This window comes from Oryctolagus cuniculus, chromosome 7, assembly GCF_964237555.1.
Source record: "Oryctolagus cuniculus chromosome 7, mOryCun1.1, whole genome shotgun sequence".
Taxonomy (NCBI): Eukaryota; Metazoa; Chordata; class Mammalia; order Lagomorpha; family Leporidae; genus Oryctolagus; species Oryctolagus cuniculus.
Window position 1 is genome coordinate 87324253 of NC_091438.1, and position 26539 is coordinate 87350791.

The window sequence follows — 26539 nt, forward strand, 5'->3', positions numbered from 1 at the left end:
AAAGTAGTTGGGAAAGCAGATAATTGAAAGGGTATTCTGTGTTACTGGGTTTCGTTCATGTAATACAATAGTACCTAGGTAAAGGTTACTTCTCTCTTCTGTTGAGTATATCTATTTCCTAGCTAAACCTTTATCTAATTGTTTTACAAAGTAAAGTACTGAACATTACAACTATTATTGTTCAATTAGTTCTCCCTTCAATTCTGTTCATTTGCACTGGTTTTTTGTCATTACATATGATATCTTTGTCATAATTTTTTTTGTCTTAAAGTCTGTTTTGTCTAGCACTAGTATAGCCAACTCTAGGTTACTATTTATTTGCAATATCTTCAATCCCTTTAATTTTACCTACTTGAGTCTGATTCTGTAGGGACTTTCTTATACACTACATACCATTGGACCACTAAATTTTATTTATTCCCAGAGCAGACACACACACACACACACACACACACACAGCTGCAGGGAGGGTTGCTACCATCTGCTGGTTCATTCCTCAAAGCCTACAATGGCTGGGGCTGGGGCAGGGCAGAAGCTGGGATCCAGGAACTCTATTCAGGTCTCCCACAGTGGGTAGCAGGAAACCAATGACTGCTTCCTCCCAGGGTTCGAATTAGCCAGAAGATGGAGCAGGGCCCAGGGCCAGGTATTGAACTCAGGTACTCCAGTGTGAGATATGGGCATCTTAACTGATACCTTGACTGCTAGACCAAATGCCTGCCCCAATCATTTTTGTTTTATTTTTCCATTATGGAAAGCCCTGCCTTTTGTTGGAGAGTTAATCTAGTGCTATTTATACTTAGTGTAATTTCTGAAAGAAAAAGGATTGGTTTACTTCTGCCATTTTATAATTTGTTTCATGTATGTTCATATAGCTTTTGTTTTTTAATTCCTCCATTACTATACTGTTTTGTTTTATTTTCTTGTGTACCTTTAAAATTCTGTCATTTTTTACTGTACATTTTTTAAAAAGAGTTATTTATTGAAAGAGTTACAGAGGTTGTCCCTGTGGCATAGCAGGTAAAGCCACCGCCCGAAATGCTGGTATCCCATTCTAGCTGGGGTGAGGTGGTTTTGATTTGCATTTCCTTGATGGCTAGTGATCCTGAGCATTTTTTCCAGTATCTGCTGGCCAGTTGAATTTCCTCTCTTGAAAAATGCCTGTTCAAGTCCTTTGTCCAATTTTTAACTGGATTGTTTGTTTTGTTGTTTTTGATCTTGACCTCTTTATAGATTCTGGAGATTAATCCTTTATCAGTTGCATAGTTTGCAAGTGTTTCCCCCAATTCTGTCGGTTGCCTCTTGTGGAGTGTTTCTTTTGCAGTGCAGAAGCTTCTCAGCTTGATGTAATCCCATTTGTCAATTTCGTCATTGATTGCCTGTGCTTCTGATTTCTTTTCCAAGAAATCTTTGACTATGCCAGTGTCTTACAGAGTTTCCCCAGTGTTCTCTAGTAATTTGATGGCATTGAGATTTAGGTCTTTGATCCATGTTGAGTGGATTTTTGTGTAAGGTGTAATGTCTTGTTTCATACCTCTGCATGCTGAGATATAGTTTTTCCAGCATATTTTGTTGAAGTGAGTGTTTTTGCTTCAGGGATTGATTTTAGCTCCTTTGTCAAAGATTAGTTGGTTGATTTCTGTTTCTATTCTGTTCCACTGGTCAAGAGGCATTTTTTTTTTTTTTTTTTTTTGGCCAGGACCAGGATTTTTTGATTATAACTTCCCTGTAGTATGTCTTGAAATCTGGTATTGTGATGCCTCCAACTTTGTTTTTGTTGTTTAAGATTTCTTTAGCTATTCAGGGTCTATTTTGTTTCACTCAGTGCTTTGTACATAGTTTTTTTTTTTTTTTTCTTCCCTTTTCCTCTCTGAATAGATTTTAAATAGTTGATTATCCTAGTAAGACCCAAGTCTAGGCTTCCTCAGGGACAGTTTCTATTAATTGATGCTTTCCCTATATGTTTGTTATACTTTATTTTTCTTTCATATGCCTCATAATTGTTTGTTGAAGTGTGGACATTTGAGTATTGTGATGCAGCAATTTTGGAACCCAGACTTCTGCTCCCCACCCCTGCCACAGTTTGTTATTGTTGATTGTAGTACTTTTCGTTTAGTTACCTCTCAACTGATTTTATAAATTCTGTATTCTTTGCTTTGTATGGCCATTGAAGTTGCTGTTCTTTCATGGTTAGCTAGTAATTGGGCCGAGATTCCCTTAAATAATTGGAATAAAATAAATTGTGACCAAAAATATCTCACAATCTTCACAGAGGAGTTGTGTGTATTGTGCAGGCTGCTTACAACACTACCTTACCCCTTACTTCCTGCTTGTGCAGTCTGATGGTTGACCAGAGAGCTTAGGGTCTTCTTGGGTCAGTTCTGAGCATGCACCCTGCCTTGGGCACACAAGTGACCTTTTAGATTCCCCCAACTATGTCTGAGGTTTTTGAAGTCCCTAGATATTCATTTCCTAGCCTTTCCTCCCAATATCTATAGTTAATCTACTATTTTCCCAGCTGTTAATTGTTGTCCTAGAAAGCAGGAACTAACACATTTACTTTTAAATGTTTTTAACAATTTTACCTCAAACTAGTTGCCTCAGCACTGGTGGAGTTCTGAGTTAGGCTAGATAAAAGGAAACCTTTTGGGGTTTTCCAGGGAATCCCAGACAGGTCAAAACAAACCACCACCAGAATAAGGTTCATTTCTCCCTTTCAAGGACCAGTACCTGTTTGTGCTAAGAATGTGGGCTGATTTTCAATGCCACTGCTGAATTGGTAGTAGGTAACAGGACTACAACAAGTAAAATGCCATAAAACTGTTTTACACAGATTTAGCTGTCTTTTTTGATTAAGATTTTTTGGTTGATGCCAGCTTTTAGTTTCTGGGGTTCCAAAAATTGATTCTGACAATTGAAAAAATATGTATTTGTTTTTATTTGAGAGAGACTCAGAGACACACAACGCGTGCTCACACACACACACACACACACACACACGTCTCATCAGCTGCTTCATTACCCAAGTGTCCATCACTGGTCAGTACTGGGCTGGACCGAAGCTGGAAGGGATTCACTCAGTTTAGGTGTCCCATATGGGTTGCCTGGAACCAACTACTTGAGCCATCACCTGTTGTCTCCCAGAATTTGCATTGGTGGGAAGGTAGAATGGGGAGCCAGAACTAGGACTTGAACCCAGACATTTTGATAAAGGATGTGGATGTCTCACTTGGTGTTTTAACTGGTAGACCAAACACCGCCCCATTCTGACAGTTGTTTTAACTATTCATTGCTTTTGTGGAGGGACAGACTCTTGGCGCTCTACCCCACTATTTTCCATGTGAATATGTCTCTAGCTTTAAAAACATTTCTCCCTCTTATCAAATTATTCTTTTTATTTTTTTTCTTTAAACTTAGGATATCTTTAATAAGAAATGGTGACAAACTTCCATCTCAGGATCATTTGATTGTGCAAGAATATATTGAAAAGCCTTTCCTAATGGAAGGTTACAAGTTTGATTTACGGATATATATTCTGATAACATCATGTGATCCATTAAAAATATTTCTCTACCATGATGGGCTTGTACGCATGGGGACAGAGAAGTATATCCCACCTAATGAGTCCAATTTGGTAAGTGATACAGTTAGAATTTATGTTTTCATTTTTTTAAACAGGTACTTAAAATTACTTGTTTTTTTCAGTGGCAAAGAGAGATAGAGGTAGAGGTAGAGGTAGAGGTAGAGGTAGAGGTAGAGGTAGAGAGAGAGAGAGAGAGAGAGAGAGAATGTATACTGCCATCTGCTGGTTCCCTGTCCAAAGGCTCATTGAAGCCAGGGCTGGGGAAGTCAATTCCGATGTCAACATAGATGGCAGGAACCACTAGGTCTGCATTAGTAGGAAGCTGAAGTCAGAGTAGGGGCCAGGACAGAACCCAGGCTCTTTGATGTGGGAAATAGGCATCCTAACCAACATGTTAACTGCTAATTCAAACACCTACCCCAGCATGTACTTTTTAAAACACACATTATATGTATAAAGAATGTGTGGATCAATGTACCTCTTCTCAGGATTTTAAGATCTTGAAGAATCATGCTTAAGCAAGACTGCTTCTAACTTATAAGCAGTCTTGTGAAAATTAGAAAAGAATGTGTTTTCTCTAGACGGGCTAATTAGGTAAAAGTAACATTTGAGTATAAGTGCTTTGAGCCAGCCTGAGTTTCAGGGCACACATTTGTATGCAATGGCCCTAAATAGAAATGGCTGTAATATAAATCAAAGTAATATTCCATAGAGATACATGGATACATGGTTATGGGTTGAAGGGAGAGTTTGTGTTCACCTCCTCCCCATGAAGGGTGTAGCATTGCAACAGGCTTTGTATAAAAGTGGTCTTTGAACCTGCTGAATGTAGGAGAAAGTACATGAAACAGAAAAAGCAAAAGTTACTAGAAAGTAGAGCTATTCATTTTTGTTGAAATAGAAGTAAGTTTGTAAAATTTTAATTGAGAAAATGTGAAGTTGAGACTCAATAAGCCATTTCAGTATACATTTTAAAATCTATTATATGGAGATTTTATAGCACTTTTTCTATTAATAGTTTCTTTGTGAAGCCATAGTGTATTCATGAAAATCATAACTAACCTCACAAAAATCACAAAATATAACTTGTAGTTTATGAAAGTCAAGTTATGTTTGTTATCGGTACTTGGAAATTTAATCAACATTTAATCCTACTTTTAAATCTACTAATTATAGTAAAATTTTACCTAATTATTGTTTCTAATTGTCAAAGGCCTGGTGACTGTTTTTCCCTCAATATTCTATACACAACTAGCTCTATTAAGAATGACTGTATTTTCAATGTTAAATACTGACTGGATCATAAATGTTGATATTTTCAATAAATTGAAAAATGTTATATACTTGGCAATGGAAGAAGCAGGGAACCGTCAAGCTTATAGGAAAGAAAGTTAAAAGAAACATTTCATAAGGCATGGATATAACCAGTCACCAAGTTAAACTCTACTATGTTCTAGGCATTGTGCTGGTTTTGGAAAAATAGTGACCAAGACAGATACAGTGGTTGACCTCATGGAAGCAAGTCTAGTGGGGAAACAGGAAGTAAAATAAGCAAATATAATACCTAGTGGTAAGTGTGACGGTCTGAGAAACTGAAGGTGCCATGGCCCTGCAAAACTGGGGCACTTAACCCAGCTGGAGACAAGGGTTAGAGAAGGCGTTCCCTTGTGAACTGGAATCTGAATGTGGGTTAGGTAGCCAGGTTGGGGGAGCTCTAGGCAGATGGCCCTGTAGGAGGCAGAGAGTGTGGAATTCCTGGGAAAGTAGACACATTCAGTTTGGCTCCAGTGTAGCCTGAGAAGCTGTGGCTGTTCAGAGATGAGGCTGGAGCGTCCTGGGAGTCAGGCCGTGCAAGGCTTTGCAGGCCACGTTAGGGGTTTGAAAATTTAACGTAAGGTGGAAGGAAGCCCTGAAAGATCCTGAACAGAGGAATGTGGTTTATGTTTTTAAAAGCTCACCTGTGTATGTGGTGGGCAATGTGAGGGGAAGGTGGAGATAGGTACAAAAACCCAGAGCAAGGCAGACGTGAAGCTGTCTGACCACATGTGACAGAAGAAAGTGTTAGACAGGGATAAATAGCATTTAGGTTAGATGATGAATAAGAACATGGACCTCTGAAATATTTAAGATAATATGGGTGAAATTGCTATAAAGTGGTGACAGGCTAGATTTGTGGAGAAATCCAGGATAAAGCTCAGATTTGTGGTGTGGACCATTATTCTCTGTGAGACAGGAATACAGAAGCTATTAAAGGCTTTGTGGAAAGCTGACACATTTGGTTTAAATGCCTGAGTGCCCTCCAGATGGATCCATGTTCTGCAGGTATTTGGATATAGAGAATAAGTTTGAAGTTTGGAGGAGAGATCTGAGCTATGGGCATAATTTGGGACTTGTCAGCTAACAGATTATAGTTAAAATAATTGGATCGGGTAAGAATGGATTATGTATATTCAAGGCAGCTGTGATTGTTTGGTAGTATTAAGAAGGGTCAGCTCTAGAGGAGCCCTTTTAGGTGGTAAAGTGCTTCATTCTGATCTCTAAATTATGTTTGTAATTTGCTGAAGTACACTGGTTTAGAAAGTCATAATGAGAGATTGGGAGGAAGAAAATGTGTCCTCTAGGTTTTACTTTGTCAAGTGCTCTTGAATTATCACACAAACTTCTGGCTTTGGTTTCAACATGTATAGAAAAAGCATATTCTCCTATAAAAATGCCAAAATCTCTCCTATGTCTCTTTAATTTGATGATTGAATTCCCAGATGGAGACAGGAAAAAAATAAAAATTTTATGTAAAGTGAGACAACAGTTTTATGAAAGGTAAGTTTAAGAAAGAAGATTGAAAAGAAATAAATAAAAATGTTCTCGTTGATTGTTTTTAGATGGTACACAACAACATTTTGCCCTATGTCTTATTTCCAGTTTTTAAAATAGTGACTTTTTTTTTTAAAGATTTATTTTATTTATTTGAAAGACAGAGTTACAGAGAGAGGTAGAGAAAGAGAGAGAGAGAGGTCTTCCATCCGCTGGTTCACTCCCCAGATAGCCACAATGGCCAGAGCTGCGCCGATCCAAAGCCAGGAGCCAGGAGCTTCTTCTGGGTCTCCCACGTGGGTGCAGGGCCCAAGGACTTGGGCCATCCTCCACTGCATTCCCAGGCCACAGCAGAGAGCTGGATTGGAAGAGGAGCAACCAAGACTAGAACTGGTGCCCATATAGGATGCCGGTGACGCAAGTGGAAGATTAACCTAGTGTGCCACAGCGCTGGCCCCTGAGCTGTGTATTTCTACATGAACTAAATATTCACAAATTATATACAAAGATATTTCTAGAAATTTGTGGAAAAATGCAATTAAAAGATAAATTTATGATTGTACAAAAATGAAATGCATGTATTTGTCTTCAAAAAGTTCATGAAAATGAATATTATGAAAATATATTCAAAGATTTCAAAGATTGCACCAAAGAAAAACCTCAACTTATGTTTTAATTCCGTTTTTCCATTAACTTCTTGGATTGTCTTCAATAAGGAGATTATAAGAAAGAAAATTTCAGACATTAAAATATAATAAACATTATTTTTTGCTACCAATAGAATGATTGGCCAATCCTAGAAAAGTTTTGTATATATAAATTCATTATATGTAACTTATATGTTGAAAAACAGAGTGGGATGTATATCATTTTCATACGTTGCAGGTTGTTGTGTGGTTCCTTGTTGCCTTCATGCTGCTTCCAGCAAATGACCACTGGCAGTGAACTGTTCAGATAAAAGGGGTTTGTGTTAAGTTAGATATGAAACTGTGGAATTTCCAGCTCCACTTACAAAAAGAATGTTTTAAGAAAAATGCAGTCCGATTCCTTACTTTTTCAGAATAGCTAGTACTTCTTCATTACAAGTATTAGTTTAAAGAAATGCTTTCCAAATGGAGATTCTTTTTCTAAGATTTCTTTATTTATTTGAAAGAGTTATAGAAAGAGAGAGAGAGAGACAGGGAGAGATCTTCCCTCTACCGGTTCACTCACCAAATGACTACGACAACCAGGGTGGACCAGGCTGAAGCCAGGAGCCAGGAGCTTCATCTGTCTCCCATGTAGGTGGCAGGGGCCCAAACAGTTGGGCCATCTTCCACTGCTTTTCCCAGGCACATTAGCCGGGAACTGGATCAGAAGTGGAGCGGCTGGGACACAAACCAGCCCTGAAATGGGATCCCGGTGTCTCAGGAACTGAGAACTTATTATTTTCCTACCCTATTTTAAATCAAATATTTGTATTTTGAAAATAGGAAATGTTATAGCTTCATTAATATATTTTTTCTTAAAATTAAGCATAATGTTTATGCTCTTTAAGTGTCACTTAATTTAAAGCATTGGCTAAGTTTTATGAGGATGGAGACTGTGTCTGCCTTATTTATCTTTGTATCCACAGGGTCCAGCACAAATTCCTGCATATGGTAGGTGTTCCTTCAAAAGTGTTTAAGGAATGAAAAAAAAAATTGTTCATTAGTGGTAGTCACATGGGTTAATAATCAACATGTAACCCCAATTATCATTTCTGCTATTTCCTTCAAAGATTTCAATATCTAGACCTAAGGAACTATATTGAAAATGAAAAAGTGACATGAACGTAGTTGGTTTTAAGAAATCAAAATAATAATCATGTGAATGAAGTTCATTCATTGTGAGGCGCCATTGTTGTCTAAAGAAATGTTTGTGAATAGGATCATGAGGAGGATATGAATTAAAGATAGATCCCATGAATGTTTATGCTAGCTTGATAAGAAGGCCTTATATGTTTATTCTGTGACAATTATGATGAGAAGTTTTAAAATTTGGATTCTTTTTCAAGTTTATTTAAGGACAGTAGTATCAACAAACACAGGAATATAAAGAGACTATCACATAAGAGGTCCAACATGGAGCAATATCCACTGTTAATCACCCAGGTCATCTAGGCATCTGTTCAGCGTCCTGTGGTGCATTCTGTCAGCTGGTCCCAGTGCCCTCTGTCTCATTCATAACAATAGAGCACCTTCAGGCAGGGTGGGAGTGCAGAGGCTGCATTTTCTAGTCCTGCCTCTTGCTATATACAGCTCACTTGAGCTCTCATTTTTCATTTTTCTTTGAAAAGACATAGAATGCTCTTGCCAACAATTCCTTTTCCAAAACGGATTTGGATGAAAGCTCTAAAGGCCAAAAGTATTAGACAGATTAACTAAGACAAACTCAGTGCACTCTTCTCTCTTAGCAATGCATAGTTTCACTTTTGAATTTACTTATCCTCTATATTCTTACTCATTTGATTTTTTTTGACGTGTTTGGTATAGAAAGCAAATCTGTAGATTATTATATTCTGAATTCTTTAAGGGAAATATGCCATTCCATTCGATTTGAAAATTACCTAAATAACTGTCATATTATCAGTCTGTGTAGCTTAAACTTTAAAATTGTCTTTAATCTTTGAATGGCTTGTTTTCTGTGACATCTCGCGGCTCTGGAATCACATAGGTGCTAACAGCTTTGAATCCTGCTTGTCACAGACCCAGTTATACATGCATCTGACAAACTACTCCGTGAACAAGCATAATGAGCATTTTGAACGGGATGAAACCGAAAACAAAGGCAGCAAACGTTCCATCAAATGGTTTACAGAATTCCTGCAAGCAAATCAACACGACGTTGCTAAGTTTTGGAGTGATATTTCAGTAAGATTATACCATTCCACAATTATAATTATCTTCTCTCAGCATTAATTTAATATACCATCAAGAATTATTTTTTAAAAAGTTTATTTATTTATTTAAAAGTCAGAGTTAAAGAGAGGGAGAGACAGAGAAGGAGAGATCTTCCATTCACTGGTTCACTCCTTAGGTGGCCACAATGGCCAGGATTGGACCAGACAGAAACCAGAGGCCTGGAGTTTCATCCGTGTCTCACATGTAGGTGCAGAGGCCCAAATACTTGGGCCATCTTTTTCTGCTTTTCCCAGGCTATTAGCAGGGAACTGGATCAGAACTGCAGTAGCTGTGACAAAGCCCGGAGGTGGCTTTATCTGTCTCGCCACATCACCAGCCCCATACAGTCAAGCATTTTAAATAAATAACAAGTTACATTAGATCGGGCAAATAAAGGATAAATGAACAACAAATTACATTAGATTGGGCAAATAAAGGACATTTGCATGAAAGAAAATCACCTGTAACAGCTCTTGGTCATTAGAAATTTTACTGCTTGGGATCGGGGAGAGAAGTAATTTCAGCCAGAGGCAAAAGCTTCGGTAGAGGCATGGAGGTGTTATGATAAATGAATTATGATAAATGATGCAGGTTGTCACGTGTGTGGCAGATTTGTGAGGACTTAAGGCTGAGAACTTTAGATCTGAAAACAAAAGATTAGCTTAATGGGCAGTAGGGGTTCACTCAGTTTTTGATGGAGGAGAGTGATATAATCCAAATTATGTATTTAGAAGATAAATCTGAAAATGGGGATAGGCTATAGTAAAGGCCAGGAGTAGGTAGAGAGGGTATTTGGAAGGCCCTTTGTAAGTATTAAAAGGAAAACAAACTGTCCTGAGTTGAACCATAGTTAGAGGTGACAAGAAGGTGAACATTGGGGTTAACTAAATCTCCAAGATGAAGAAGAAGTTTTTGTAGATCCTTCCTTAAATTTTAAGGAGAAAATATAGGGAGAATCGGTGTGGCATTAGCTGAAATAGAGTAAGAAGCAATTTATTGTAAGAGGATATAGAGCTTTATTTTGATGATAAAGGAAAACATTCCTGCTCATTTGATGATTTGAAGACTTATAAGACATAATTCCAGTCTTCAAAAACTTACATTCTGATAGGAAAAAAGATGATAATATTAATAGAAGGTAGCAAGCACAAGAGAGCCTTGCATTTGGGTCTGTGGGTCTGTGGGGGATGCAGAGGGAAATCACCAAGAGTGGCTTAGAATGGATGAGGTAGGAGGAGGAGCTTCCTGGAGATGCCAGTAACTGAACTGCGGGCTCAAAGTCCATGAATCTTTGAGGGTAAGTTCCCACTTAGGTAAGTTGAATTTGAAATACTATCTCAGGTGGAAAGATCAGTTGGATGGCTAAAAGTGTACATTTAGGATGTAGTTGATAACAAAGCCATGGCAGTGAATGAAACTAAATGATAACGGTACCAAGAAAAAAAGGAAACAGATGTGAGAAGATAGCCTTTGTCAATCTAAATAAGAAATATGATTATAAAAATGCTGCAATTGTTTATTTATGTATTTAGCCTATCAGACCAATTTTGTGGATACTCCAAAAACTGTAATGATTACAGTTTACTGTCAGAGTGTTCCAGAAGCATCAAAATGGTGAACTTTATTATTTTCGGACAGTACCTCATTGATGGAAGATCACACTTGATACCTGGATGATTTAATGAATGAGTCATTGGATAAATGGCTCAATAAGACAAAGAAAGCTTTATAGACTCTTTGATATTCTGTTTTTGGTGATCAAAATTTTAGCTTCCAGATGAGTTTGATTCTTTGAGAAGACTTTGTAGAAAGGAGGAACATCTTACACTGTGTTGGTGAGGAAGGTACTGAGAGAATCAGAGAGAAAAAATGAGCATCATTAACTTTATTTACAGGATTTGTAAGTGGTACTTTCCTAATGCAACTGAATTAAGAGAAGGTATACTAGCAAGATGCATATTAATAAGAGGGTTTGGAAATTAACTTTCCTATTAGAGACTAATGAGTAATGTACAGAAATGACTCCAACATGGCCAATGTGGGCCTGTTAAGTCTTAACACTGCATGGTTTTGTCTGTAAATAGTAAGTTTAACATCCTTCTTAGAATGCAAATTAATAATCAATTACCAGTTGGTTATAATCAATCATTTTTAACCTTCCCAAATGATTTTATTATAATTATCTCTCTGCGTTTGAGTAATTATGAAAATTTGCTTTCTTCATAGAGAACTAGTATACTTAATATATCAAATTAAGATAAATCAATGGGATAATATATAAAAAAGGAGCTAGAAAATGCAATTATGTAGTGAATTTTTATCTTAATTGCTTAGTTTACAACTTCTATTAATTCAACTTAGGACATTTTCCCAATGACTTCTTCTATGAGGTTAATTTCACTCTAAAAAGTAACCACCTATTTATGAAAACTAATGTTTATCAGTACTCTCTACAAAGAACAAAGCTGTGTGCTTTTGTGCTTGTCAAGATTGAATAGGAAATCTATAAGAAATCAGACCATGGAGATTAAAAATGAGTGTAAGCACTCAGTGGATTATCCCATCTGAAGCCGTTTTTGGGTCCTTAAGGTACAGATCTACAAAATCATACTTCAGAACAATGACACCATGTTGGAAATCCTTAAAAACAGTGGGATTTTGTTCGGTTATATTATTCCTGATTTTCCCATCTATTTAGAATCCCACCTTTACAGTTTAAAAGTGTGTTGTCTTCCATGTAGCAAAAACATGTATTTGTAATATAGGTTCTAAGACTATTAGTATTCCCTGCCTCCACATCGGCTCCTCTAATCAGGTACTTTGTTTGTTCAAGTGGATTCAGTAGCATCGCCAAAGATTTAGGAGATGACCTTTTTTTGCCTTTTATACACTGTGGTGCTACTGTGAATTTATTATCTTAAACACAATTTTTAAAATATATTTTATTTATTTATTTATTTGAGAGGTAGCATTAAAAACAGAGGGAAAGACAGAAAGGCTTTCCATCCACTGGTTCACTCTCCAGATGGCCACAATGGGCCAAAGCTGGGTAGATCTGAAGCCAGGAGCCAGGAGATTCTTCCAGGTCTCCCATGCAGGTGCAAGGGCCCAAGCACTTGGGCCATCTTCTGCTGCTTTCCCAGGCCATAGCAGAGAGCTAGCTCGATTGGAAGAGGAGCAGGAGGGACATGAGCTGGCATATGGGATGCTGATTCTGCGCATGGAGGCTTAGCATACTACACCACAGTGCTGGCCCAGAACACAATTTTTTGAACACAGCTTTCTACAACATCTGTGATACTTATCTCCAAATAGGAACTCAGTTGTGGTTCTGACATCAGTGATAATTAGTCTCTATCTTTCCTCCTTTCCCCATATAATAATTATTGCTCCAACCAGGAAGTGGAATATTTGTGCCTGACCTGACACAGAGGTGAAGTTCTGGAAGAATGATAGGATACTATTCTGAAATAGCAGTAATGATAGTGATAGAGTAGCCAACACTTACTGAAGACTTACTCTGTTTAAGGCACTGAAAGAGTTTTGCATGAAGTCTAATTTTGTGCTTATATCAACCTTTTGCAGTTTAGATTTTGGAAAAACAGCTTACAGAGTTTAAGCAACATGATTGAGGTTGCACAGCTACCAAATAAGAAGGCCAGCAAGTAGCAATGCCAAGAGCAAACCCAGAAAGATTGACTTTGAAGCCATGTTCTTTACTGCCCTTCTGTAATGCCAACGCCTGTAGAGGGGATTTATAAAACAGTGTGTTATAAGCAAATCAAGTGATACAGTTTTTCCACATTCCATATCCTTGTTTTCAAACTTCAGTGGAATAATTATTTAAACATCAGCATAAATAACTCATCCTAGTAGTATTATGTGTATCCTCACAGAAAATGTTACATAGCCACTTCTTTTTAATTAAAAAAAGAAAGGTAAATTTACCTTAAAGGCAGAGAGAGAAACAGAGAGAGGTATTCTCCCATCCACTCGTTCACTTCCCAAATGTCTCAAACAGCTGGGATAAGGCTGGGAACTCAATTCATGTCTTCCCTGGGACAAGGCTGGGAACTCAATTCACATCTTCCCTGGGGTTGGCAGGTTCCCAATTACCTGCTCCGTCACCTGGTGCCTCCAAGGGTGCCTGTTAGCAGGAATGCTGGATTGGGAACAGAGTGAACTCAGGCACCCTGAAATGGCACATGGGCATCCCAGCTGGTGTCTTAGCTACTGCACCAGATGCCTGCCCCGATAGCCACTTCTTTGATAGGCAGCACTTCCTTCTTGGATAGACCTTATGGACTACAAAATCACCACTGTACAAAGAAGCACAGCTCTCAGAGGCTCTGCCTTTTGAGCTCGTTGAGCCTTTGTCTTAATGGTGTTTCCATAATGCTGTTTGTGAAATAATTCAATCTCCTTGGAATTTGTCTTCTGTGTCACCCCCACCGTCTTCTCTATGGAGCTCCTGCCTTACCTATTTAACAAACAGAAGCCACATTTGCCTATGTTTACTATACTGACCTTGTCTATGGATGTTATTGATCTTCTGCTAAATGCCAAGTTCTGTTGAAGGCACTGGGAATGGGGTTATGTAAGACAGATAAGGGCCCTGCTTCGAACAAAAAAGAAAACATACCATGTGTAGTGATGCAGTAAGGAATGGTTACTGGTGGTTACTTTGCACATGAGGGGTTGGGGAAGGTCTCTGTGGATATTAAAGAGCCAGACATGAGGACATAGGGGAAAGAGTGTTTCAGGAAGAGGGAGCAACTAGTGCAAAGGAGTGAAGTATGACCCACTTACGGGACCTACAGAAAGCAAGCATGACAGGAGCATCGTGGGTGGGTGGAGGTCAGGGAAAAGAGTTGGGCAAAATGAAGTCAGAACCGTGGCAGGGGCTGGGTGCCATGGAGCCTTGTGTATCTGGTCAGGATGCTCCTTTACGGGACCATGTTATATTTGGACATATGTAAATGAGGCACAAAAAATAAAAGGCGTTTTAACCTGCTCTTTTATCACGATCTTCATAGGAATTGGTGGTAAAGACTCTGATTGTGGCAGAACCTCATGTCCTGCATGCGTATCGAATGTGCAGACCTGGCCAACCTCCAGGAAGTGAGAGTGTCTGCTTTGAAGTCCTGGGATTTGATATTTTGTTGGATAGAAAACTAAAGCCATGGCTTCTGGAGGTAAGGCATTTGTTCAGAGGAAAGAAGTTATCATTGTTCCTTTGTATTAAAGGAGATGCCTTTCAGGGTGTGTGTGATGCTCTTGTCCTATCAGCTGACCAGAATGAAGCCTGAATGGGAGTATGTCGGAAAAAGAGAGGAAATTGAGGGAGGCACGGGCACTCTGTGGTGCAGCGGTTTAAGCCCCCGTTGCAGCACCTGTGTCACGTACCCGAGCACCAGGGCAAGTCCTGGCTATGCTTGATTCCCATCCAGTTTCCTGCAAATGCACCTAGGAAGCAACAGATGATAGCTCGAAGTACTTGACTCTCTACCACCCATGTGGAAGACCCAAGCTGAAGTTCCTAGCTCCTGGCCTTGTCCTGGTTCAGCCCTGGCTGTTGTGGCCATTTGGAGAATAAACCAGCAGATGGAAGAGCTCTCTGTCTCTCCTTCTCTCTCATCACTTTGCCTTTCAAATCATAAGTAAATAAATAAATAAATAAATCTTTTTTTAAAAAAAGCAAAGAGAAAATTCAGGGAATAAATCAGTTCTGAGAATAAATTAATATGTGTTTGATATTATTTTTCCCAAACTAGCATTGAGAGGATTTCTGGGCCAGGAACTTTGAATATATGTGGGGCTCTGCTTTATTTATTGGTTGGTAACCTGGTGTACTATTTCCTCACCTTCATGGTTCTATCATGTAATAAACTCTGGATGTTGTCTTTCCTGCGTGGGGCCTGGGCTTCAGGGTCCTGGCTTCAGTGTATCTCTCCTTAACTCTCAAAAGAAGAGAGTCTGTACTTGGTCCATTAATCAGTATTTGGTGCCTAAAACCCTGGGTGGCATAGGTGCTGCTTGGACACTGTCTTGTGTGCCTGGGTCTCCTTTCATGTCCTTCCTGGCAACTGTGTGCCATTGGGTGTGTTCCCAATCCCTGGTATGATTAGAATTGTCTTCAGTTTTCTTTGATCATAAAAGGCCATTTAACATTTGGAGAAGATGGAATAATATGTATTAGTCTGTTTTCTATTGTGTAATAGGACACCTGGCACTGTCCTTTTTAAAGAAAACAGTTCTTCATGGTTCTGGAAATTTGAGGTTGAGGAGCCACGTCCAACCAGGGCCTTCTTGCTGGTGGAGTTCGGTGCAGGGCATCATGTGCCAGTAAACATGGAGCATATGTGTGTGTGTGTGTGTGTGTGTGTGTGTGTGTGTCTCCTCTGATTTCTCTCTTCTCTTATAATGCCACCCACATGCAGAATAGGGGCTCTGAAAACTCCTGCCTCCCAAAGGACCACACCACAGCTATTCCTCCTACACTTCCTGATCTGGGGTCATAGAATCTCCTCATGGCCACTGAAATACTTTTTAGGAAAACAGCACCCATCTAAACAGTGTTCACTGGATTAGTTACATGTTTAGAAATATACTGCTATATGAGATATAACCCACAGCTGCCTTTCATTTTTAAATTATCTCCCTTTTTGTTCGTGATTCAGAAGTTAAGAGTTGCATCTGTAATATCGAGGTTTGCATAAGTAGACTGAATGACAGGTAGATTAAGATATTCAAAGTATATTTTTTAGGAATGAATTTGAAGGCCAATTTGAGGGTGTGTGTATGTTCATCTGTTGTGAACAAACAGTGTGTATCGTATTTCTATGGAAATATGTTCCCTCTGTTGGATATTTAAGTGTGCTCCAGTCTGGGTCCTAGAAATAAGGGATTTTGTTTATCTTTTGCTTCCCCCTGTTTGTGGATATGAAAACACTTGAGCAAGGCCTGATGTTTTCTTTAGATGTACTTCTTTGTCTGCAGTAATCCTTTCCTCTCGTTAGTGGTACTTTTTTCTTTTTTGTCCCTGCTACTTATCTTTGGTCTTAAATGGGCTGAGAGAGAAGAGCCCAAAGGAATAGCAGGGAGCAGCACTGTGTAGGTTCCCTTTTAAAAAACTCATTCACCTAACTGGAGTTTTCCATTAAGCTAAGTCAAAATTCACTGATTAGTTGAATTCTGTATTTTATTTTATTTTTTAAAACTCAAAATACTATTATTTGCATTGCTTCTTCATTCCTTATTCCCTCCTTCATCATTTTCATGTCGGTCAGATCATTTTAAAAAATTCCATAGTAACAAACAGCTGTGGATAATAAATATTCATTATTTTAAAACAATCAAAAGGGTCTTTGTAGTTCTTGTTTTGTATTTATTCTGCCAGCCAAAATTGTAGTGGGGCTTAATATACATCGTTTAAAAAACCTTTTGGCGCCATCAAGTGGAATAAAGTAGAAGGTGCATCTAAGAACATGGTACTGGTTTAACTAGAATAATTTCAAGTCAAATTGGTGGTGGTAAAATTGCAGAAATTTTCAAGCAGCGCAGAACATTTTTTTAGGGGGAAAAACATGGAAGTTGAGTGGATTGTGAATATACTAATGCTTTAGGGACCCTTAAATTTAACAAAGTGGTGGGGTGCAAGAAGACAAAATGCTTGCCTGCTCTGGTGGGGACTCACCTGTGCGTTTTATACAGTTATAAGTAGAATGAGGGGACATGGATTTAACACAGACACGGGATTGATTTGTCTGTGTCCGTGTGTGTGTGTGAGAGTTTATTAAAAAAGAAAAGTTTGCAAAAGAAACAGCTGAGAAGAGTTTTCAAGACTGCTGAGAGAGAGAGAGAGAGAGAGAGAGAAGGTGAGGGTGGGCGGAAGGCTGTAGGAAAGAGAGAATTACAGTAATTTAGGAACACAGAATTTGTTATTGATGCTTTAATATGTGCAGGAAATGGTTGTGTTTGTGTTGATAATAAAACTATGTTTTAGAAAATTAATAGTATTCTAATCTAATTTGTTTTCTAATAATTGTTATTGTTGCATGCCATTTATAAGCTGCTGGACTTTAATGCTCTAACATCTGCTGGGATTTGTCCATTTCAGAATGAGGGCAGGAAATGAGAAGCAAAGGAACCTCAGCATTACAGAGCAGTTGGCTGGGTAGAGCCCCAGTTCCCACAGTTTCTTCTGTCAGCGCCTTGCAGTTCTTCTTCTAAGTTTTTTCTTCACCTTTCTCATGAAATTTAAAAGCAAACAAAACCCAAGAACAATTGTGAATGATAAAATTGAAAAAAGTTTTCTGCCTTTACACTCTAGTTTATTTTCTGAAGGTACATTTGTTCGTGGGTTTGTTTCTTTTACATTATAGCAGAGAGAAGACAGGAAGGGATGTATGAAGTTGTTTTAAACGAAGACCTCAATACAGTCCAGGAGGAGGGATATGCCTGACAGAATTCCACCCTGCAAGTTGTCATGGAATTCCTATGGAATTCTGTAAAGATACACAACATTCCAGCGTGCCATTTAGTCCTCAGTTCTTAAATATCTTGTTTAGTTTAGATGAGATCTGGCACATTCAGGGTGGTATGGCTGTAGATTGTCCTGTTTATTTTATAATCTTGTCACACATAGTAACAGAGCTGTCATTCATCTTTCATTATAATTTTCAGAGATTTGCATTTGTATAATTGAAACTTTTTTCATGTAAATTGCTTTGCCCATTCTCTGAACTTGTAGGAAGAAATGTTCAGAGCTTTGAAGTAACAGATTGATAGACTTTCTTTCTTAAATTGATTTGGAATAAACGGATGTTGCAATTCTCAAGCAATTTCTTTCTCCTTGAGACCTTATCACAAAGACATGATGTCCATCACCTTGTAAATCAGAAACCTACAAAGAAGTCAAAATACAATATGGGTTATCTCTGTAGAAAGAAAGCCATGCATTCATCAAAATGCTGGCGTGACGAAAGTTTCTCATGACACACTGTTAAGAGAAAAACTGGGGTTATAAAATATACTTTTTATAGATGTGTGTGTGTGTTTTAAGATTTATTTATTTTATTTGCAAGACAGATTTAGAAAGAGAGAGGGAGAGGTAGAGATCTTCCATCTGCTGGTTCATTCCCCAAATGACCACAGTGGCCAGAACTGGGCCAGGCTGAAGCCAGGAGCTTCCTCCTGGTCTCCCACGTTGGGGCAGGATCCCAAGCACATGGGTCACCTTCCGCTGCTTTCCCAAGTGGATCAAAAGAAAGCTGGATCAGAGGTGGAGCAGCAGAACTCAAACAGGTGCCCATATGGGACACTGGTGCCACAGGTGGCGGCTTTACACACTATGTCTTGGTGCTGGCCCTGGATATGTTTTTTAAAGATAAAATGCTATTTTAAAAATGCATGCATAGAAAATATCTGTAGTACTATTTACCAAATGGTCAACAGACTTGAAGGAGTTCCAGGAAAAGATGCCAGACTGGTACATTAATTCCTTCCAGCTGAAATTGCCTGAACAACCTTGTATTGAGAAAGGGCCATTTGGCTTGGCTTCTCCTGCAATGCAGCAAGCTGTAAAGATCCCTCTGTGGGAGGGGTCCTGCCTGTGTGAAGGCCGAGAAATAGCCTTGATCACCGCAGACTGGCAGTCGGGGCTGTGGTGCACCTGAATAAACAGACTGGCAGGAGTAACCCTTATCTTCCACTGTCTCCCCCCGCCCCCCTCCCCAGTCTGTCTCCTCATGACACTCCCAGAGTTTACTGTCCTAGTCCAGAGACCGATTTGTCATGTCACCCCTTCACAGATGTGTTTGTGTGTGTGTAAAAGTATAAAGGCATCATACCTTGGTGATTTCTTGGACTTAACACTCTTTTGAATCTCCATGTACATGTGCAGTTCATAAAATTGTGTGCTTTTCTCTTGTTGATCAGCGTTGACTGCATTGGGGTCCTAGATCCAGCCAAAGAGCCGACATAAGAACTAAGGGGACAAAGGGGATAACTCCCCCTCCCCTCACTAGGTATTGGGGTTACAGCTGATCCTTTCTTGTTTATCTTTCTACAGTGAACCTGTGCCTTGTTTCTTTTTCTTTTTTAAGATTTATTTATTTCAAAGGCAGAGATACAGAAAGAAAGAGAGACAGATATTCTATCTGTTGGTTCATTCCCCAAATGGCCACAACAGCCAGGGCTGAGCCAACCTGAAGCCAGGAGCTTCTTCTGAGACTCCCACGTGGCTGCAGGGGCCCAAACACTTGGGCTATCTTCTGCTGCTTTCCCAGGTGCAGTAGCAGGGAGCTGGATCAGAAGTGGAGTGACCAGGGCTTGAACCGGTGCCCATATGGGATGCCAATGCTGCAGGCAGAGGCTTAACCTTCTACACCACAGCACCCACCCTCCCTGCATTTCTAATTAGAGAAATTGTATTGCTGGATGATTTATTGAGTGTAATGTGGTATTTCCTCAGGGTCTAGTTGTAGAATACATGCGAGCAGCTGTTTGTCTCTTGTGATGGTTTTGTATAATTATGACTAGTAACTTATATTCTTTTTTTTTTTTTTTTTTTTTTTAAGAAAACCTAAGAGGTTGGGGGTTGGTGATCACAAAGCTGAATCTCGGTTTTTGAATTCAGTAGTATTCTTAACAATTGATTTAATTGATTAAGCAATTTTCTTAAGCATCTGATATTGCAGACTTTACATTTTCTTTCCTTTCTTTTTTTAATATTTATTTATTTCTTTGAAAGGCAGAGTTACAGAGAGGCAGAAAGAGAGAGAGAGAGAGAGAGAGAGAGAGAGAGGTCTTTCATCCACTGCTTCACTCCCCAAATGGTCGCAATGGCTGGAGCTGGGCCAATCTGAAGCCAGAAGCCAGGAGCTTCTTCTGGGTCTCCCACTTGAGTACAGGGTCCCAAGAACTTGGGCCATCCTCTACTGCTTTCCCAGGGCATAGCAGAGAGCTGGATGGGAAGTGGAGCAGCCAGGACTTGAACTGGCGCCCTTATGGGATGCCAGCACTGCAGGCAGCAGCTTTTACCCATTACATGACAGCGCCAGCTCCAACAATTACATTTTCATAACAACAATAAAACCCAATATCGGTAAAGACCAAAAAAAAAAAAAAAACACCTGTAGCTATTGAAGTGGTAGAATATTGTATAGTGGATTTCAGGGTATAAACTGTCGCTTCTTACTTTTCATCTTAACAAAACCTTAGAAATGATGTCAGCAAGCAGAATGGTAGCACATTGCCTACTTATTCCCCTTACAATCCTTGCATAGTTAGAAAACTTCATGGGGTCTGTAGCTGCCCTTAGCAGTCTCTTCTGAAATTATCATTGCTGCCTTTTGAAATGGAGTTTGATGAATTATTGTTTGAGCCAGGTAGCAACAAACTAGCTTTGTTTCTAGGCAGCAATAGATGAACTTATCAGGAGGAGCTGGTTTGGTGCAGAGAGGGCACTGATCACTTCTGTATGGGAAATCTGTGCATGTATAGGATTATTATATATGTCGGTAATGTGAATGTCATCTTCTGTTACTGTGCTCCCAACCTTTCTGTCAGGGTAAACCACTTCTAACTTCCATGACGTGAAAGGGAAGGAGCCAGGTAATGCTGGCCGTGAAGACGCAGGAGTGAGGCAGCCAGGATGGACTGGCGCTCGTAGTCACTCCCTCGTAATTGCTTGACCTGTGGTGATGGGGAATGGAGATGTCCCAATGGTGACGGGGTCATCCACCTTGGGAAGTTTTGAGAGTCATTGTGCAGCCCTGCTGGTTGAAGATCCTCATTAGACTAACAAATATGTGTTGAATACTTACTGAGTTTCCAACATTAGGCTGCTTTCATTGTTTTCTTTGTAAATTTTAGATTAACCGAGCCCCAAGCTTTGGAACTGATCAGAAAATAGACTATGACGTAAAGAGAGGTGTGCTGCTGAACGCTCTGAAGCTGCTAAACATCAGGTAAAGTATTTCCTCCATCTCTTGAAACTTTTTCTCCAATTTGGCAGAGATGAGTCATTTACATGAAATTGGCTTATAACCTTTTATATTTTTTCTCTTTACACTTTGAATTTATTGATCTGTTCCTTAAACTGATACTATTTTTTTAAATAACAAAATCTTTTCCTTTCTCCCCATATATGGCTCTTCCCTCCTGTGTAATGTTCCACATATGTGGTAAATGCAGTCAGATTATGCCAGTGGTGGTATAGTTATTTAATATCGAGCATGAGGTTGAATTGGAGACGTCAGTTCCTTTAGGAGACCCTCTGGATTGCCTTCCTCATTTTACAAGAAGACCCGAAAGCACAGAAGGGTCATTCAGGAAAAAGAAAGAAATCGCAAACCTGAGTTCTGGCCTTGCTGAGCAGGGATCTCTCTGCTGGATTGAGCTGCCTGCGCAGTGAAGAGCAACGTTCTGACTAGTAGTGCAGACACAGAGGAAGCAAGATGTGTGGGCAGACGTAGAAGGAGCGATGGTGGGCTGGTTGCAGTGCACACGATCATGGATTTCAAACATTTGATGTGCTTTTAGGTGGAAAAAGCTGAACTCATCTTGAAAGAAGTGTGTCAGGAGTTTTCCGGAACTGCTTCCTAGAACGGTGTGGTGTTTATCGTTTTAAGTGTTCCAAATGAAGTTAGTGTGTTGGATGAAAGGACCTTTGAGGTAGTTTAAGCTCAAGAGATTTATGATTTCAAATATTCCAAATTGTCACTCACAAATTCCTGAAGAATTAGGGGATGCTCCCAAGCAATTGTTAAAGTATTTCCACATTTAGCAGATACTTGACCGAGAAATAGCCTTGTGTGGAAAGCATCATGAATGCAGGCATTGGAAATGTAAAGCTGTTGATAAATGTTTTTTTTTTCCAAATAAACTTTATTTAATGAGTACAAATTTCATAACAACTTTAGGAATATAGTGATTCTTCCCATCATATCCATCCTCTCACCCCCAACTCCTACCCCACCTCCTCCTCCCTCTCCCATTCCAAGTCCCATTTTCCATTAAGAAAAAATAAAAACTGTTCCCCAACAGTCAAGACAAGGGCTGTTCAAGTCATTGCTTCTCAAAGTGTCAATATCACTTCTACAGATTTCCTTTTAGGTGCTCTATTAGTTATTCAGGTCAAGGAGAACATACGGTATTTGTCCTTTTGGGACTGGCTTATTTCATTAAGTGTAATGTTTTCCAGATTCATCCATTTTGTTGCAAATGACCGGATTTATTTATTTATTTAACCACTGTGTAGTATACCATAGAGTAGTACATAGCCCATAATTTCTTTATCCAGTCTTCAGTTGATGGGCATTAGGTTGATTCCATGTCTTAGCTATTGTGAATTGAGCTGCAATAAACATGGGGGTGCAGATAACTTTTTTAGTTAATATAGCCGCTTCTTTTGTCTGATGAAAGGCTGACTTTTCTAAATTCTATTTTAGTGATCCTAAAAGAAATGAGTAGAAATGAGGGAGGTGTAGAATGAGTAGATTTTGTTTAGCAGATACACATGCATTAAGTATTTTAGATTATTTAAAAAATGTGCCTGTACATTTTTGTGTGTGTGTGAAAGTTTAGTACTATTATTCAAATAAGCTTGTGTTTAGGGTTTTTTTTTTTTTTTTTTTTTTTTTTTTTGGTTTGTTTTTGGCATGTTTTCTGAATTTGACAATGATGACACCCACTTAGGACATTAACTATGAATGTTTTGGGTCTTTTTAAAAACTTGTTTAGGAGCTGGCATAGTGGCACAGAGTTAAACTGCTGCTTAAATGCCAGCGTCCCATCTCAGAGTGCTAGTTCAAGTCCTGGCTCCTCTGATTCTGATCTAGCTTCCTACTAATGTGCCTGTGAAGGCAGCAGAAGATGGCCCATGTGCTAAGACCCCTGGCACCCAGTGGAAGACCAGGATAGAGGTCTTGGCTCCTGGCTTCAGCCTAGTCCAGCCCTGGCTGATTGTGGCCATTTGAGGAATGAACCAGCAGTTGAAAGATCACTCTCTGTGTATCGCTCTGCCTTTCAAATAAATCAATGAATAAATCGTAAAAATTTTTATTTAAAAGCTTATGTTAATATGTTACACATTTTTATGCAGTACAGTGAAATATTTCAACACATATATATAGTATAAACAGATCAAATCAGGAAATTAGTTGGATAATTTTGTTGGAGCCTATGATCTCGTCTCTTCTGGACTTTTTTTTTTTTTTTTTTAAGATTTATTTATTTATTTGAAAGGCAGAGAGACAGAAGCAGAGAGAGAAGTCTTCTATTTGCTGGTTCACTCCGCAAATGGCCACGCCAGCCAGAGCTGTGCTGTTCCGAAGCCAGGAGCTTCTTGCGGGTCTCCCACGTGGGTGCAGGGGCCCAAGCACTCGTGCCATCTTCTACTGTTTCCCAGGCCATAGAAAAGAGCTGGATTGGAAGTGGAGCAGCCAGGCAGGTCTCGAACTAGTGCCTATATGGGATGCTGGCACTGCAGGCGGTGGCTTTACCCACTATGCCACAGTGTTGGCCCCTGGACATTTTTAAGAGCCTATGCTAGGGGACCAGTATTGTGGCACAGTGGGTTAAGCTTCTACCAGAGATAGCCACATCCTTATGGGTGTCCTGGCTACTTCACTTCCAATCCAACTCCCTGGTAATGCACCTGAGAAAGTAGTTAAAGATAGGCCCCTGAACCCATGTGAGAGACCTGGATGGAGTTCCAGGCTCCTGGCCTCTACCTGGTCCAGCCCTGGTCATTGCAGCCATTTGGGGAGTGAACCAGTGAGTGAAAGATTCTTTCTCTCTGTCTTTGCACTCTGCCATTCAAACAAATAAATCAATCCCTCACCACCCCCCCCCCCCCGCCAAAAAAAAAGCAGGTGTGTGTGCATCCTATGCTGTACTAGGAGCTAGAGATAGAAAAATACATAAAATTTCCTCTCCTTAAGTGGCTGACTTATTGAAAGGGAAATATATGCTCATATATAAGTACAATAGAATAATAATCACCTAAACCTAGTTTTCTTTCCTTGCTTTGCTGGTTGATGATGAAACTATTTGCATAAAACTCCAGGCTACAAAGCAGAGAGTTCTCCTTAATTCCTTTCTTATTATTCTGAATCAACTGAATCGTGTCAAATTTGTGACTACCACTTAATTGCCTTTTCTCCTTTCCAAGTGTAAGAATTTCTTATCTCTCTCTTGGACTTTTTTTTTTTTTTTAAATCAGTTTCCTTCCTGCTTCTGGTATAACTCCCACCCCATTTTGCAGCTTCCACTCTCTTGCTCTGCAAATCATTCAACAACTCCTTGCATTTATTGAGTGCCTACTACTACTGGGGTAGGTATCAGGAATTTAAAGCCTCTACTGCTTCCTTGATTTCTAGCTTGACTATCTTGTTTGCCAATATGCCATTCACTTGGATAAAGATTATAGGCGAGAAATAGGTTTAGAGAAAGGATGGAGGCAGGTAGAAAGAGAAAGAATTTTAAACATGGTTATTTTTAGGTGCTTTGAGACATGAAGGCAGAATTGTTTAGTGGAAAATTGGACATACAGGACCCCAGGAGGTAGTGATATCTCTTTGATTGACATTCATGTGTAAATCACAATAGAATTTAATGAATGAGGTCACAGAGTGTATATTTTGAGAATTAAAGAGGGGCAAGGACAGAGAGAACCCCAAGCATTGCCAACATTTGAAGAGATATTTATAAACTCTGATATTCTGATCAGATTGTTTCTATACTATCAGATAAACTTTAACATCCTTCACATTATATACAAGGCACCTTTTGATATCTGGTGAGTTTCCACTCTTGTTTTTTTTTAAATTTTTGACAGGCAGAGTTAGACAGAGAGAGAGAGACAGAGAGAAAGGTCTTCCTTCTGTTGGTTCACCCCCAAAATGGCTGCTACGGCCTGCGCGCTGCACCGATCCGAAGCCAGGAACCAGGTGCTTCCTCCTGGTCTCCCATGTGGGTGCAGGGCCCAAGCACTTGGGCCATCCTCCACTGTCCTCCTGGGCCACAGCAGAGAGCTGGACTGGAAGATGAGCAACCGGGATAGAATCCGGCGCCCCAACCGGGACTAGAATCCGGGGTGCTGGCGCTGTGAGCTGTGGTACTGGCCTCTACTCATTTTTTAAAAATTGTGGTAAAATATACAATTTACCATGTTAGCCATTTAAAAACTTTTTTAATTAAAAATATTTTAAAGATTTATTTTATTGATTTGAAATGTAGAGTTACAGAGAGAGGGAGAGACAGAGAAAGATTGAGGGATATTCCATCTACTAGTTCACTTCCCAAATGGCCTCAAGGGCCAGGAGTGGGCCAGGTCAAAACCAGGAACATAGAACTCCATATAGATCTCCCACATGGGTAGAAGGGGCCCAAGCACTTGGGCCATCTTCTACTGCTTTCTCAGGTGCATTAGCAGGGAGCTGGATTGGAAGTAGAGTAGCCAGGACTCAAACTGGTGTTCATATGGGATGCCAGCATGGCAGATAGTAGCTTAACCCACTGCACATGACTGTAGCCCCCCCCCCCATTTTAACCATTTTTAAGTGTATAATTCAGCGACATCAAGTTACATGCACATTGTTATGGGACTGTCATCATCGTCCCTTTCCAGAATTCTTTTGATGGTGCAAAACTGCAACAATGTACCTACTAACCACTACACCTCATCCTCCCTTCCCCATTATGGCAGTCACCAATCTTCTGTCTCTGATTTGAGTGTCCTGCTGTCATAGTCCACTTTTCTGCTGGCTGTCAGTGAATCCCACAAACTGGGTAGCTTGCATATAATAAAGATCACGGTTCTGGGGATCCAGGTGTGAGAGGACTCTGCATCTGCAGAGGGCCTTCTTGCTGGTGGAGCCTTCTGCAGGGTGCTGAGGTAAGGTGGTACAGGCATCAAACAGGAAGACAGCGCAAGCCAGCTACCCCAAGTGTGTCTGTCTGTCTCTCTCCCGTTATAAAGCCATTAATGCAGTTATGGGAGCCCCATCCTCATGACTCCTCTAATCCTAATTACTTCCCTAATTTCCCACCTCTGAACACTGTTACAATGGCAATCCAGTCTCAACAGGAGTTGCTTGGTGGGAACAAACATTCAAACCATAGCACCTATGCTGAGTATCTTACGGAAGTAGAATAATGCAGTTATTTTTCCTTTGTTGCTAGTTCATTTCTATTAGTATAATGTCTTCCAGTTCAT

At 39.7% G+C, this 26539-nt stretch overlaps 1 protein-coding gene across 6 annotated transcripts in view; it reads left to right on the forward strand.

The window, feature by feature from the left end:
• Positions 1–26539, forward strand: part of TTLL7 (tubulin tyrosine ligase like 7) — a 160301-nt gene that overhangs the window by 60866 nt on the left and 72896 nt on the right. For all 6 annotated transcript variants that reach the window (XM_070076955.1, XM_051857531.2, XM_070076957.1 and 3 more), the window contains exons 7-10: positions 3418–3634; positions 9121–9285; positions 14352–14510; positions 21193–21287. In XM_070076955.1, the coding sequence (XP_069933056.1) occupies positions 3418–3634; positions 9121–9285; positions 14352–14510; positions 21193–21287 (636 nt within the window). The remainder of the gene's footprint in view (positions 1–3417; positions 3635–9120; positions 9286–14351; positions 14511–21192; positions 21288–26539) is intronic.